Source organism: Cynocephalus volans, chromosome 11 (assembly GCF_027409185.1).
Source record: "Cynocephalus volans isolate mCynVol1 chromosome 11, mCynVol1.pri, whole genome shotgun sequence".
Taxonomy (NCBI): Eukaryota; Metazoa; Chordata; class Mammalia; order Dermoptera; family Cynocephalidae; genus Cynocephalus; species Cynocephalus volans.
Genome location: NC_084470.1, coordinates 80,868,392 through 80,885,201, shown reverse-complemented (window position 1 = coordinate 80,885,201; position 16,810 = coordinate 80,868,392). Strand labels below are relative to the sequence as shown.

The 16,810-nt window shown below is 41.7% G+C and overlaps 1 protein-coding gene across 1 annotated transcript in view; it reads right to left on the bottom strand.

Annotated features, from left to right (window-relative positions):
• Positions 1 to 14,732, bottom strand: part of GXYLT2 (glucoside xylosyltransferase 2) — an 85,387-nt gene extending 70,655 nt beyond the window's left edge. Inside the window, exon 1 of the mRNA XM_063115311.1 lies at positions 14,458 to 14,732. Within this exon, the coding sequence (XP_062971381.1) occupies positions 14,458 to 14,732 (275 nt within the window). The remainder of the gene's footprint in view (positions 1 to 14,457) is intronic.
• Between the last annotated feature and the right edge of the window lie 2,078 nt (positions 14,733 to 16,810).

Genomic DNA, 16,810 nt, shown 5'->3' with positions numbered 1-16,810 from the left:
AAAGTCCATCAACTGATAAACAGATCAATTAAATGTGGTATATCCACACCAGGGAATATTACTGGGCAATGGAAAGGAATGAAGGACTGATGTATGCTATAATATGTATGAACCTTGAAAATATTAAACCTGTGAACCTAGTGGACATGCAAAAGGCCACATATTTGATTCTACATATGTGAAAAGTCCAGAGTGTGAAAAGTCATGCAGACAGAAAGATTAGTGGTTATCAGGAACTGGGGGGAGGGTCAGATGAGCAGTGCCTGCTTAATGGGTACAAGGTTTCTTTCGGATGTGATGAAAATGTTCTGAAATTAAACAGGGGTGATGACCACACGATCTTTTGAATAAACTAAAAACCACCGAATTGTATACTGTTGAAGGATATTTGAATTAAATCCCAATAAAGCTGTTACTAAATGAATATATAAATGCACTTAGGTTTATAACACGGTTAGATTTTGTTAAAACTTTTAAAGTAGGCAATGGCAGTGTAGCAATATTATGAGAATCATGATGCCATGTGGGAATGACGGAAGTGTGGAAAACTCTGTCCCAATTGTCCTGGCTCAAGCCATCTCCACACTCAAATGAAAAATGATATTCAGAATAAGAGAGGAGGTTCAGAGCACAGCTTCCATGCTCCCCCTCCGTGATGCCTGAGACGAGGCATCTCCTTAATCACTTAAAAGTCTCAGGCGTGTGACTTAATTAAACTTCAATTTCTGGAGTGTATAAATAATGAAATACGGCATTTATGTGTAGTGCTATTTACTTTGTAGCCTATTACTGCAAAACATACTGAATTATTAAAGCAAGTAATTGGTTCTCCTCAGACCTCTTCTCTGCCGTTTCCTGCTACCTCTTTTATCAGCGCTTCTCCTTAACTGACAAGCTAAATTAACTCAGGTAAACCTGATGCTGCGATATGGGCCAGCTGTGTACACTGGATGGAAAAATCACACTTTAAAATACAGCCCCAAACCATGCTGTGGGCAACTAGTTTTAATTAGGGTGGGAAACAGAAAAATATTTGGAAAAAAATGTTAGAAGATGAATTTTAAGAAGTTCACCTAGGGGAAGAATAGATTAGCAGAGTCCCCTCCCTAGTGGAATCTTTTGCAAAATAGAACTGCTTAGCTATTTTAACATGGGGAAGGTCTGCAAACGAGGCCAGAGTGGCAGTTAAGGAAGTGGAAACAACACCTTGATACAGCCTCAAGAAGTAGAGTGCTGACGGGTAATTATATCCGCATCAAGTGTTGGCAGCGAAAGTCACTAATAAAGTTCCCTGCAAACCACAGGTTTTGGAAGGCATGAGTCCATTGACAAAAAATGTCCCTATTGAAGCTGTGATTAGAGCCCTCACTTAGAACCCAGACATGACACTAAGGACTTTGCTAACAGTTAAATCACATTTAATAACCCATGGTTTGGAGTTAAATCAAATATCATTAATCTTTCAAGACAGACAGAAAAGCTGACATTTGCCTTGAAGTCATGGTATTATATGAGTAATGTCAACAGAATGCCAAAAAACTGCCATGGGGGGCTTAATAAAATTATTTGATAAATGCATTTCATTATTAATAGTACATATTTAGTTTGGTTCATGACATCTGAAACATGGCTATGTTCCTAAACAAAGTCTAGGTCTAACACATAGTAAGTATTCAATGCCTGACGTCAGTATTTATGTCTACATGTATATATGTGTGTGTGCTTGCTTTTAGACATCATTGTACACATACATATACTTTATGATTAATAAGTGTCACAGCAAGAATTCAAACCCAGGGAGCTGGACTGAAGAGGCCATGCTTTTAATCATTACGCTGTATTTGAGACCACACACAAGTGAGTGAGAAAAGTAGCCTTCTCCATGCAGGTGAAGTCTCTATCTACCCAGGGCTCCTGTCATGAACTGAATTTTGGCATCCCCTCCATCTCACAGCCTCCCTGGGTGCCCTTGTACAGGGAGCAATTCCCACAACATACCTTCACCAACTCAACCTTCTTAATCAAACCATTTACCACTAGCTGAGGTCACTCACATCTGTGTTTATTTATTCTTTCTCCAAAGTTCTATGATGGTGTCTGGACTAATCCTCATTTCATTTTTTTTCCCCTTATGATTGTTCCTGACATACAGGAGATTCTACTTCTCCACCTCCCTCTTCTTTTCAAATTAAGATGTTATTGAGATTTTATAAACCAGCAGTGCTAGTTTGAAATAAACGGCTGTTGACATATGAGGGAGAAGAATTAGGTGAGCGTTACACACTCTGCCAGTGGACATTTCTATCTCACTGCCCAAAAAAGAGCATAAAGGTCTCACAAATGTGAAGAGAGGAAAAGAGGAAAAATAGTCTCCCAAACTCACTTCCATCCTCTCAAGCCTCTGGCCAACAAAGGATTTTAATTTTTATGACAATTTATATACTTTAAGTTGTTTTATAAATTATACAAGTAATACATATATTTATGATGGAAAAAATTTAAAATACAGATAAGCAAAAGAGGAGTTCTCATAATTCCAATTCCATAACCACTGTTAACATCTTAGTATACTGTCTTCCAGAGTTATAGCCAATATATGTGGGTGTGTGTATATAAATATGTAAATTTGTAATAAAAACTTTTTTTAAAACCCGAAATGTGGTAATTTTTATAACTTAGTTTTCACTTACAAATATAAACAATCTTCAATTACAAAAAAATAGACTTTTGGGTGGGGGCAGGGGGAGCTGGCCAGTATGTGGATCTGAACCCTTGACGTTGGTGTTATCAGCACCATGTGCTAACCAAGCAAGCTAACTGGCTAGCCCCAAATAGATTTTGTCAAAGATATTTTTTTGAAAAGGATTCTAGAAAGTGTCCCAATCATTTAAATTTTGAGCAATTTTGCTCTACAAGCATGTGGAGCATGCATAAAGCAAATGTACTTCACAGGGCCTGATTTTCCAAAGCCTTGCAGTTTCAAATACTGACCTTGCAAAGACAGGAAATTTTTCCCAGGCTATAGTCTCTGTTGTAAGATAAAGAATTGTAATACAGCAGGGTTGCTGGCTCATAGACAGACAGGTTACTGATTGATATGTAAAGATACTGGGAAATTCCTGTAAGAAGAGAATGTTTGCTAAAATCAAGCTTTTGTTGCAAATTGCGTTATAGAATGTCACCTTACTGAATGTTACCAGCTTCTATGGTTAAACTTGTTAAACTGTACTTAGCAAAAACCCCACCTATGTTTTCTTCCTGTAACTTTCTGGTCTGGAGAATAAATGCAGGAAGAGAACCCCAATTCGTGGTTAATTTCCCAAATAGAAGGAATGCCTCTATCTTGAGGGTTCCAGGAGATTAACCCCTTTTTGGGGTTTCTCACTGCTCAGAAGAGATGGGTTTTGAGTAATCTTTGGTGGCTCCATCACCCAAGGGAAAAGAGGTGACAAATCCATGGGAGGCAAAGCAACACAAGCATATGGACTTGGCTTCAAATTCTAGATCTGCTACTTAGCTGTTCCACCTTGGGCAAATGCTTTAACCACCTCTAACCCTCAGTTCCCTCATCTATAAAATGGGCATATTGATTATATTGGATATCTGCTTTTGGTTCTGGTGTTTCTTACTGGCACCGATTTCCAGGGCTTTCTGGTAAGAGCTCCTCAATTTACTTTGGGGGGAATCACTGTCTTTCTATTCTCAATCTGTGAGGTTGGAGGGGCTGAATCAAACACCCCTCACCCTGCCAGCTGCAGACACATGTCCCAGGTGCGGCCATCAGTGACTGGATGTGCATGTTATCCACATCAGGTCAATAGAGGCAACCCTGGGACTTTTGCTGGGTGGAAATTGTTACATGGAGAAAACTTACCTGAGAGTGTTGCCCACACACCAGAGCTAAAGGGCAAAGGCAAGATGGTTAGAAATCCTGGATACACCTATGACTGAAGCATTATCTCCATTATACTTTCTAATTTTATGAGCCAGTAAATCCCCTTTTATGACTAAGTGACACAAACTGATGAGCTGGGGGGGCTGGCCAGTTAGTTCAGTTGGTTAGGGCACAGACTTATAACACAAAGGTCACAGGTTTGGATCCCCAAACTGGCCAGCCACACACAAAAAAAAACCCAACTGATGAGCAGGGATTACCAACTGTCACTTGCAATGGAAAGAGTTCTGACCTACCCAATAACAGGACCTGCCCCTTAGGTTGTTACAAAGATTAAAGAAATAATGGAGTGAAGAGTTTAATATAGTACCTGGCATATTAAGTTGTCATTAAATATTGGTTATCATCATCATTATTGTTAAATATTAACTTGAAATTCATTAGAAGCATTCATTTTTCTCTAAATATGTTATATCCATGCCAAAACATGGCCGGGCAGGGCAGCAAAAAGCACATTATTTTAAGTATCATCATTCTATCTTACTACAAACCAGATTTGAAGTGTTTGTATACTTCTTAAAATTCTCAGACTTTAATATCAGTTTCCACTAACCCACTCTCCCTATGAGATAAAATATGATACATGGATGCTAATGCTTATGACTTTGGGTCCAGTCCTCAGACAACTGGGGTACTTGTAATTCTCACAAAACTCAAAGGACGAAAATGGAGAACAAAGTCTCAAGCCCAACCAGAGACTTGGGCCCCTAAGTAGCATTGTCTGTGAACAAAATCCTGCATTTTGGTTCCCTGAGGACACCTCCTAATTCCCAGAGAACTCTCAACTCACTCCCTGCTTTTCTAAGCTGGGAAAAAACAGTTCTCTGCCCTTGAGGAGACATCCAAGCTACAGTTGCCTAGGACTATGGGTATGAAACTTTCCAGAAAGATAGCCCAACACTCCAAGAGGCAGGAAAAAGGGTCCTGCCTCCTCTACTCCTTCAGCTTGTAATGGGTACCAGGAACCTGGGATTAGTATATCATTTATCACACACGGAAACTGAGTCTCAGTTACCTGAAGTCTTAAACTGCCTCCCCCCAAAAAGCCTGTTTGAATCTGCATCTTAGCTCACACTAACATGTGCTGAGTTTCATGTGGTACATACCATTCTAGAATTTTACCTGCATTTTCTCATTTCATCGTTGAACTCAGGAGAAAGCCAAGATTTGCTGAGGAAGACTAATTCAAAGTCATAAATCTAGTTAGCTGGGTCTAGTTATGGTTCAGTACCTAATCACCAAGGCAATGATGGACAATAATAGTCCTCAAAACAGCGAGTCATTTGGTGACTGACTCCCATGAGCCAGCCTTGTGCTGGGTGCTTTGTGTACACTATTATTTTACCTCTTTGGATTTTACTTTTCTCACCCATAAAAGGGAATCATATTTTGTATCACATGTTCTCTATTGTCTTTTACTTATGTAAAGCTTTATTTTAAATTGTACTGTATGAATTTCTAGTAGAAGGTTACAGTCTTTCCTATTACTAAAAGAGAGAGAGATCATGTAAAAGTCACTTAAATATACCAAATATACCCTTAAATATACCAAAGTCACTCTACTGGCACAAAATCAGGAACTCCCAATAAAGGTATCTTATTTTAGGAGCAGTTTTCAGAATCTCATAATCTGAAATAAATCAAATGCTGGAGAATATATAGGAGGAACATAAAATGAATTCTATCTTCAATGGAAGTGTCTTATTTTTTAAAAATTATTTTTGAAATTGCAGTAAAATATATATACCATAGGATTTTGTCTCTTACTTTCTTATAGTGAATCATAAATGGAAAAGTATTCCCAAGGAAAACAAATCTGTCTTCAAATTTTCTTCCAAAGAATCTCACCTATGAGTTTGTATGGGGAAAAGCATCAATATGGCCACTATTTACTGAATTTAGTAATGGTGCTAAAAGCAGGTGCTGCATATCCAAATCAGTCAGGACTCTTTGGTGGTGAGCGACAGAAATGCAAGCCAAACAAGATTGACAAAAAGGGGAACTCACTATATCATGGAATCTGGAAAAGGTTGGAACAGCACAGCTGGCAAAAGGCAGAAGCTGACCTTGAGGACGAAGTTAGGACCTGCCTCCACCTGCTCCCAGCTGCTTTGTGTTGCTTCACATCTCTCCACATCATCTTGGTTTCCACATAGTCTCAATGCAGACAGTTTCTGAGTTTCATATCTTACAGCTTCAGCCACTAGAAAGAGTTTGCCCTTAGGTCTCTGATCCTGATTTTTAAAAATTCCTAAGAAAGGCTCCAATTTGGTCCAGGAATCTACCCCTGGTTAATCACCCATAGCACGGGACAAAGTCAAGTGTACAAAACAGCTGCTCCAGGGCGTTGTGAATGCTCATTTCCTGAGTGCCCCCTGCAACTATTCCCCTTTCCTTCCATTGCCCCCAAATTTTGATTTAAAAGAACTACCCAGTTCAGCTAAGATGATTTTGGGTTTTTTAAATTTTTAAATTTTTAATTGACACATAATAATTGTACATACTTATGGGGTACTGTGTGATATCTTGATACATATATACAGTGTGTAACAATAAAATCAGGTTAATCCATCACTTTAAACATTTATCATTTCTTTCTGTTGGGAACATTCAAAATCCTCTCTTCTAGCCAATTGAAAGTATACAACAAATTGTTGTTAATTACAGTCACTGTACAGTGCTATGGAACACCAGAACTTATTCCTCCTATCAGCTAAGATGATTTTGGATGCAAATAACAGAAACTTCAACTCCTAAGCATGTAACAGAAGGGCCCAAGATTGGATAGACCACAGGATTTGTTAATTCCAGGGCTGAGTGGGGTTCTCAAGGACTCATATTCTCTTTCTTTCTCTACTCTGCTGCCCAAAGGAATGGCTTCATCCTAAAGCTAGTTCCCTTAGGAACATGGTAGCAGTTGGGGCTATTTATTTCCTTGGTTATATCTAGGAGATGGAGTCTTTTGTCCAGTAACTTAAGGTAAGTCCTTCCCTTCTGGCTCATTGGGCCAGCTTGGGTCAAGTGATACCTGTGGACCAATAACTGTTGCCAGGGGAAAAAATGTGTTGATGAGCTTAGTCCTAGCTACACAAAATTCATACTATGAAGGGGTGGATTATCATGGTGGGCTTAGACCATCCCCTGGAGCTACAGTCCACTCAACAACGGGCAGGTCGAGCGGGGTAGAGAGGCCAGAAGCCAACCACAATGTCTACCACACCACAGGCCCCCAAGTGGTTTGGGTGGTCTTGGCCTCCTCCATAACTCAAGGTGTGGGCCTTCCATCGGTAAAGCCAATTAGCTCATCTGATCCCACCCCTCTACTCCTTCCTACTCCCTCCTCCAAATTATAGGCATTTAAACTAACCAAAGCCATTGAGATGGGAGAAGACTTCTGCTGGGGCTTCTGGGAAATAAAAACATCCCCTTTCCCAGATAAGCAAGGGAAGGAAGCTATAATGATCCATATGGTAATGGATTACAGTTGGAAACTTCAGCACAAACCCATGTTTAGCTTAATATAGAGATACTCACATATGGAAATATCTATAGATATGTGTAAATAGGTTAGTATATACACATGTATGCTTTGCTCAGTCAGCTGTGAAGGCCAAAAGAAATGACATCCCAGTAGCCACAAGCATGGCTAGTACCCAGGCATTTGTTGATTCTGGGCATTTATAGTGCCCAGATCTTGGTTTCTAATACCATTCTCCAGTACAAGGAATCAGGGCCCCTTGAAGACATGGCTGATTCTAGGACTGGGGCAAGAAATATATAGGATGAGCCTGGAGCATCCTGTAGTGCCAGAGAGTACCAGTAGTGCTCAGAAAAACAAAAATGAAGACAAAAACAAAAACATGTTGATGCAGGTATGTCAAAGGAGCTCTAACTGAAAGAGCTCCTAACGGCCAAATCTGAACAATTCCAGCAACAAAATAAAGTCATAATGGCTCATAACCCAAAGTATAAATATGAGTCCATGAGTCCATACTGATATATATATAAATGATTGATTGAATAAATAAATAAATAAGGGAGAACAAACAGATTTCACATGCAGAAAAACTTCAAATGATGTATTTAAACATTCCACTCCTTAAGTATGGGCTGTACATAGTGACTTCCTTCCAAAGCACACAGTATGGAAAGGAGGAGGAAGTAAGTTCACAGTGGAGAAACCTCACAAACACTACCTCAGTCAGGTGACCAAGGCCAGTTTAGCAGTCATAAATCATGTTCAGAGTACGTACACTTGATAAGATGTGAGGAAAATGGCACTTTGCCTCTGTGGTTTTCCTCCTAGTAATCCATAACCACAGTATTATCATGAGTAGAACATCAGACACATTCCAATACTGAGGCATCCTGCAAAATAACTGATCAGGACTCTTTAAAACTGCCAAGATCTTTACTTACATACAATAAAAAACAAAAACAAAAATTTAAAAAACTGTCAATGTCATCGGAAAGTAGCAGGAAAAATCTGAGAAACTGCCACGGCCAAGAGGAGCCTAAAAAAGACAATGACAGCTAAATGTAATATGTCATCCTGAATAGGATCCTGAACAGAAAAAGGACATTAGGTAAAACTAAGGAAATCTAAATAAATTAAACATTTATGAAAATGTATCAATATTAGTTCATTAATTTTAATAAATGTATCATACTAGTGAAAGATTTTTATAATAGAAGAAACTAGGTGCTGGGTATATGGAAACTGTACTTTTACAATTTTTCTTTTTTTATTATTATTATTTTATTTATTTATATATTTATTTATTTATTTATTTATTTTTTTAAAGATGACCGGTAAGGGGATCTTAACCCTTGACTTGGTGTTGTCAGCACCACGCTCAGCCAGTGAGCCAACCAGCCATCGCTATATAGGATCTGAACCCGTGGCCTTGGTGTTATCAGCACTGCACTCTCCCGAGTGAGCCACAGGCTGGCCCATTTATTATTATTTTTTTAACTTCTCAATATACATTGTAGTTGATTTTCGTGACCGTTTACCGGTTCCTCTTCTTCCCTCCCTCTCTCCCTCCCCCCCCCACATCATATCTGTTCACTTGTCTTAACAAGTTCAAGGAATTGTTGTGATTGTTGTGTCTTCTTCTGGCCCCTCCACCCTTTGTTTGTGTGTTTATTTATTTATTTTTATCTCCCACAAATAAGTAAGAATATGTGGTATTTCTCTTTCTGTGCCTGACTCTTTTCACTTAATATAATTTTCTCTAAGTCCATCCGTGTTGTTGCAAATGGTAGTATTTCATTATTTTTTATAGCAGAGTAGAATTCCATTGTGTAGATGTACCACAGTTTCCTTATCTACTCATCTGATGATAGACATTTGGGCTGGTTCCAACTCTTAGCTATTGTAAATAGTGCTGCAATACACATTGGAGTGCAGGTATCCCTTTGGCATGATGATTTCCATTCCTCTGGGTATATTCCCAGCAGTGGAATAACTGGGTCATATGGTAGATCTACCTGTAGTTGTTTGAGGAACCTCCATACCATTTTCCATAAAGGCCGCACCAACAGTGTAGGAAGGTTCCTTTTTCTCCGCAACCTCTCCAGCACTTATCATTCTCAGTCTTTTGGATATTAGCCATCCTAACTGAAGTGAGGTGGTATCTCAAAGTGGTCTTGATTTGCATTTCCCAGATGCTGAGTGATGCTAAAAAACAAAATCTATTAAAAACAATTCCCTCTCTTTTAATGTTGCTATTAAAGATCCTCACTATTCTCCTAAAGAGTATGGGACTGTTTTGAATATTATTAAATAATATGCACCTTAATAATATAAGTGCAGTCTTAGCATCGTGCTGGCACAAGATGGGTACTGCATCATTCATTAGTTCATTCCACAAACATTTATTGAGTACCTACTATGAGGTCATCTCTGTTCTAGGTGCTAGTGATACCATGATTAATAAGACATGAAGTGTACTTGAGGGGGGGGCAAGGAGCAAATTAAATACAATACTCACATAATGATGAGTGCTTACCATTAAACAGGGTAAGGGAGTAAAGAATGATGGGGAGGGTTCTGTTTTCTTGGGCAGCTAGGAAGATCCCTCTGAGGAGAAAACATTGAAGCACAGACCTGAAAGAAGTGAAGGAGCTAGCCATGTGAGCAAAGAACATTCCAGCAACAGGGAACAAGTGAAAAGTGCTGAGGCAGAAATGAGCTCAGTATATTTGAAAGCCAGGGTGGCTGAAGTGGGGTGAGTGAATGGGGAATGGTAAGAGATGAGGTTAGAGAACTAAATGGGGTTGAGATCAGGCAGGGACGCTAGAGTGGAAACACACAAACCAGGGAGTGGACTGCCGCAGTAGTCCAGGTGGGAAATGATGGTGGTTAGGAGCTCAGCGGTAACCGTGGAAGTGGTAGAAATGGTGGGATTGGGGATACATTTTGAGCCAGACCAACAGGGCTTACTGATTGAGTAGGTTCAGAGGGTGATAGAGGGGTCTCATGGACCAAGGACTGAAACGAATTGTGAATAAAATCAAGACTCATAGCTACATAATATCGTAGATGGAACTCAAGATTTAAAGACCTTTAATGTGCTCTGGGCTACCAGCTAATTATAGGATGGCCACAGACTTGGCATTTTGCTATAGAACATCATCCGTCTTTAGTAAGACCTTTATTCAGGCTTGAACCCTCTGAGAAGACTTATCTCAGAGACCAAAGGGAACTGCAGGAAATGGTGTCTCTTGATGAGCAAGTACATATGTTTCCTCTCATTGGGGCAGTTGGGGAGGCTGCCAAGTGTAACATGTTTCTTTATTGTCTCCCTCCCCCACAAAATTCTGGAAGGGCAGCAACTCCATTCACCATTGTACAGTGAGTGCCCGGCAGAGTATATGTGCAATAAACACTTGCTGAATGATTGGGGAATAAAATGACAGAGGAACACCAGAGGGCTCTAGGGGTAGCCTAAGTCTCCCTTAGAAAACAGCAATATCCAGGCCAACATGGAAGAAAAAGAACAAAGTTCAGGAGAGGGTTGGGGTTGAGTAATCAGTAAGAGCTCTAGGATGGAGCCAATAAATGAGGAACAGTGATTTTGCAAGAGATGGCACAAAGGGCCATGTAACAGTCATTGTTGGGATTCTGCTGTTAAACTTGATGATCTCATTACAGGATCATCAAATGTCAGAGCTGGACAAGATATTAGAGAACTTTTGGATTGATTTGCTCATGTTACAGATGAGTAAAATAAGGTGAAATGGCATGGGATTAGAGCCCAATTTGCTGGACTCCAGATGTCAAATTCTTTTTTATATCACACTGATGAGCAGTTACATTGAACTTCCTTTTCCATATGTGGGCTCAAAGAGGAGTTTTCAGAGGCAAGCTGTAGAGATAGTCTTCTAAAGTCTAAAATCCATTCCCAAGTACAACTGTCATTTTAGAATTCAGTTTGATGAAAAAAGAAATCATCTCTCTTGATAAACCTCTCCTCTTATTCAGTGAAAATAAGGCAACCCATCATGGTTCCCTTTTAGACATGGCTGCCAAGAAGCTTAGAGCTAAATTTAATACTTAATCCTCCTAACAAAGGTGGCTTCAGTTTTTGACAAACGGTACTTATTTCCCCCTCTACTTTATGACTTTTCGTTGTTTTATAACTTTCAATGGCCTTATTGTATAGATGTCTTTCACTATATGTCGTCTCAAATTCTCTTTGGAAGTCAGCCAGGTAGAAATCACCAATAAACCAAAATAGAAGGAAGAGTTCATCTCTCCTGTGCTCTGGGACTGCTACTACCAGTATGGTGTCCATTTTCAGATCCCACTCTTGACCTAAAAGCTCAGACCTTACCTCCTGCCTTTATATTTGTAGAGAAGGAAGCCACCACAGGACAGATTGCACACAAATGACTGGTTATAAAATTGTAGGGTCTGCCTGCTAACTAGGCAAGTCCTTGGAAACTTCTCCGAAATGAAAACAAGATGTGGAAGGAGAGTGCTATGTTTCCTGCGCTGACGTGGCAGAACCTCACTTACAGCAGTACCCCGGGGGAGGCAAGGCAGCCTAGTCTGCGGATGGTCGGCAGGTGGTGGACTGTGTCACATCCAACTCCAGGCTTTCCGCTAACTACAACCACAAGTGTGACCCTCCCCAGGCTGGAGAAATGAGATCACGTAGCCTTCATCTTTTCTGGATTCTAGCCACGTAAAGAGATTAAAGCACTCATTTTCTGAAAACACAAGGCTTTCTCTTCCCTCCCTAAATGAAATTCCTCCTAAACCACAAAAATTTAACCCAGGCAGAATCAGGAAAGCAATAAAGGAGTCCATGCAGAGATCTTTTCTCCTGCTCTCCTACTACTTGAGAGTTTTCTGTTGCCATTTCTGTTGAGGTACCGAAAGAAACAACAAATAAGTCTCAGAAAATGTCAACTGTTTATGCATTTGAGTCAGAGACTTCCTGTGGCTATTTGTTTTTTACTCTTTCCTGAGTTTTAAAATTTTGTTCTTTATTCCTGTGGTGCTGGCCATGATTTCCATGATAATCTAAGAGATATGTTCAAAAGAAAAATGGCTTCAAGGATACTGTTGCTCACGGAAACAGTCCTTCCCTAACACCTCCATTTGGATTCTGTTCATGATCTCCTCCTAGTCAGAACCAATTTGTTCAGATAGAGACAAGATGCTGCCCCAATGTTCCCAACACCTTGAAGAATTAGTTCCCCAAATCTAGGATATTTCTTTAGAAAAATCTCAGTAAAATTATGAATTGCAGGCAAGACTATTATATGACATCACCATAGCAGGTAAGAGCTCAATGTGAGCCCAGACTGCCTGGATCTTCATCCTTACCAACCACATGTTGTCTGTGAACCTTAAACAAATTGCTAATCCTTGTGCAATACTTTCCTCATCTGTAAAATGGGGATAACATTAGTGCTTACTTCACAGAGCAGATTCTCAAACTTTGATGTACATCAGAAACAACAGGAGGGTTTGTTAAAAGACGGATTACCATCCCTACCCCCATGGTTTCTGATTCTGTAATGCTGGGGTGGGGCCTGAGGATCTGCATTTCTATAACAAGTTCCCAGAGATGCTAGTGCTGCTGGTCCAAAGTCCACACTTCCAGAACCAGTACCAAAAGGTTATGGTGTAGATTATGTAGTTACATAGGTAAAGCCAGTATTAAGAGTGACTATTTTTGTGCACTGCTATTAGCACTGTCCTGGGGAATAACTATATTAAGTGGTGTCAGTTATTATTTTACAAATTGTCCCATCAAACTTAGAAACCATAGTAAACTTGGAGTTAAATCCTAATATCATCTATTATAAGAAACCTCAGCATATAGGAGGGGAAAATCCTATTAAGTTCGTAACAGAAATTTCCTTATTTTAAAGAGCATATACATTCACAAGGCATTGTAAATTGTTGTAAATATTTTAAAGGGATTCCATAGATCGTTTTTTTCCCCCCTAAAACTTGTCAGTACCCATCTGTACATGTATTATGGGGCAGAAGAGAAACAAAAGCTGACACAGCTACTTCTTGAGGTTTTGTGTCTTTTCTCTTAGTTACAATAAAAGAGCCAAAACAGATTTAGTCATTATGGTTAAAAATAATTCAACTCGTTTCAAGTAATTAAGGAGCTCAGCAAAGGCGGGACCTTGTAATGGCAGTTAGAAACAACAGCTTTGGAAGGGCAGAGGAAACAGACCCGCTACCAGACCAGGGGATTGTTAAAAAGCTCTCCACAACAAAGGAAATGAATGCAAATCCCTAACCTGAGGGCGTTCCAGCAACCCTAAGGCCAAAGATAAAACGCTCTGATGAAAAGCCCTGCCGTGTTAAGCTCTGTGTGGGGAAAGAGAATATCAAACTCAATGCCAAAGGTTAAGATGTTTTACTTTTAGGACCCTTTGACCGTACTTGAGCCTGCAACAGAATGAAGAACAGGACCGCCCCCCCCCCCCCGCGCCCCTCGTCTTTCTCGTGCCACGCATCACTCCTTCCAGGGAGAAAACTCCTTCTTAATAAACTTGTGTCAAGTGCCTCTTCTGTTCTAAGTATGGGGGTACTTAAGGTTGAACGAGAGAGGCAGCCAGTCCTGGGTAAACATCTAACTTTCCCAACTCAATCAGATCTAAGTTTTCGGTAAAAATATTCCAGTGAAACATGAGAACTAGATAAGGCATTCTTGGGCCGCGATAGCTTTTGAAAAATTAAACAAAGGGCGCATGTTTGCAAAAAAGCAAACATACGCCTTGCCTTGACAGTTTAAAAAATATAACATACAAACCACTTTCCCTGACACTTCTTCAAAAATGTACGTGATCATCAACATTGCGCCGTTACGGGCACTGCACAAAGGCGGTTCTTCATTGCTAGCAGCCCCTGGGTGAAACTTGAAGTCTGTCCCTCCAAGCCCAAAGGCTCCCTCGGACTTGGCACGAGTAGAGGGAGCGAGACACGGGTCCCCAGATGGGATTCTGGGGCTGCCACGACTCACCTCGCCAACTTCTCCAGGCTCGCCGCGCTCCGGCGGCCGGCTCGGGGACGCGGGCGCGGGGGTCGGCGCTTCCGAGTGCCCGGGCCAGCCCCCGGGAGGGCGCCCGGACCCGGCAGGCGCGCGGGGACCGGCGCGGGGTGGCGCTGCGGGACGGACGCGGGGTGCGCGGGCGGCGCGCGGGGCTCGGCGCGGCCGGCGCGCAGGGACAGAAGCGCGAGCAGCAGCGCGGCCAGCGCGAGCAGGAGCAGCGCCGCCGCCTTGCTGCGGAGCTTCATGGTGCGGCGCGACGGCGGCGGCGGCGGCCCCCGGGCGGCGCGGCCCCTCTGCGCATCGCGGCGCGCCGGGTGGCGGCGGCAGCAGCAGGACCAGCGCAGCAGCGCGCGGCGACTGCCTCCTCCGCCCGCCCGCCCGCCGGGGACTGGGGTCGTGGCGGACGGCGGCGGCGACGGAGGAGATGGGAGGGGAGGAGGGAGGGGAGGAGGGAGGGGAGGAGGCGCGAGCGGGGCTCTAGGAGGAGCAGCCCGCTCCTACCGTACTGTGTGGAGTAGCCGCCCGACCGCCCACCCGCCAGCCGGCAGGGGCTCGGGCTGCAGGTAGCACGGACTCAAACCATCCATTCATTTGCTCGTTCGTTCACTCACTCACTCACTCATTCACCTACCTACCCATTCCATCCGCTCTTCCATCTGATCGCCTCAGGCCATGATCCACTCATTCGTTCACTTACTCCATACGTTTCCCCATCGTTAATTTTATCCATCTGTCCATGAGCTCATGCACCTATCCACACATCCAGTCAGGCAGGGACATCTCTGTCCTGTTTGCCCGGTGCAGGGCCCTGCACATGGTGATGTCTAATAAATAACAGTTGGATAAAATCATTGCAGATCCATGTAGTCTAAAGAAATTACAGAATGAATGTCAAAAGTCTGGATTTGAAATCTGACACTGTCATTTGCTGGCTTGGTGATCCTGAGCGAGCTGCACAACTTTCTTAGGCCTTAACCTCCTTACGTGCAAGATGGGAATGATAATATGGCTCGCCACAGAGGTGTTTTATGAGCATTAAATTAAATAATGCATTCAAAAAAACTAGCACCGTGCCCGGCTCGCAGTAGGTGCCCAATAAAAGTTCTGTGATAATTAGTATAATAAACTGTAGCTTATCATATATGCATAAATGCAAATTTTATTTTCTTTCTAGCATATATTTCAGATAGAGTAATAACTTCACAACCCAATGTAAGAATGGATTTTTTGGAGACTTTAACAGCTGCAATCACAAGATCAAGGTCAGAATTTTCCAACTATTCTTCCAGGGCATCCCCAGTCATAAATCTGAAACATTAAGCACATCTTATTTTTCACCATGAACTGATGGCCAGTAGTCTATAAAGTCTCTTTTCAGCACAGCCACAGAATGAGAAACACTAACTATAACACTGTCCCTGAGTTTCTACAAGATTCCATGTTGCCTTATAAATCCTCTAAAATTCAATTAAATTCCAAAGTGTTCTCATGTTAGCATTTTATTTTAATTCTTTGACAACCTATTGTATTTAGAATTCAAGGAATGAGAGTATTTAATAACCTAGAACCTCTTGTCAAGCAGGCATAGGAAATGGCAAGGTGCAAGCTCCAAGTCTGGGCATCAGATGTGGGCAAACTCAAACAATCCATTGGTTCTCAATGGTGGGGGGATGGGGAAGGGGTGGTATCATTCCACGAGGAAGCATCTGGAATTATGGGAAGGATGTTTTGGGTTGTCTCAATGACTGGCAGATTCTACTGGCATATTGCTAGCCCTCCTGCAATGCTCAGGACACTCCAGCACAACAAAGAATTGTCCTGGGCCAAGTGCCGATGTGGGGGCCCTGTTGAGAAACACTGGGCCAGGCTGAGTGAGACCCAGTATACAGGCTTTTTCAGGGTTAGAAAAGGCCACTGTTATGTTGGCATAAGGCCAGTGAAGCAGGAATTCTCAAACTCTGTCTCGCCACCTCCCATCTCCCTCAAGAAGGACATATGCAATAAAATGAGGCTAAGCAAGTAAAAGTAACACTTCATAGTAGCTGGGGGTTTGGTCTCAACTGCCTAAGTAGAACTAAGGATAGCTAGACTGAATCAAACAGAAGACTTGGTTTTCTTAAACCTTACTGAAGCATAAGGAAGGTCTGATTTAACTCCTTCTCCTGGTCCAAACCCAAGTTTTGGATTTCACCACTCTGGTTTAAAATGACAGCTTATAATGTCAATGGAAAAGGGGTTCCAGACTTCGATATCCATGGCTTACCCAATATCTCACTTGGACATGTAATAGACAAAATGTTTGTATATTCCCTTCCATCCCCTT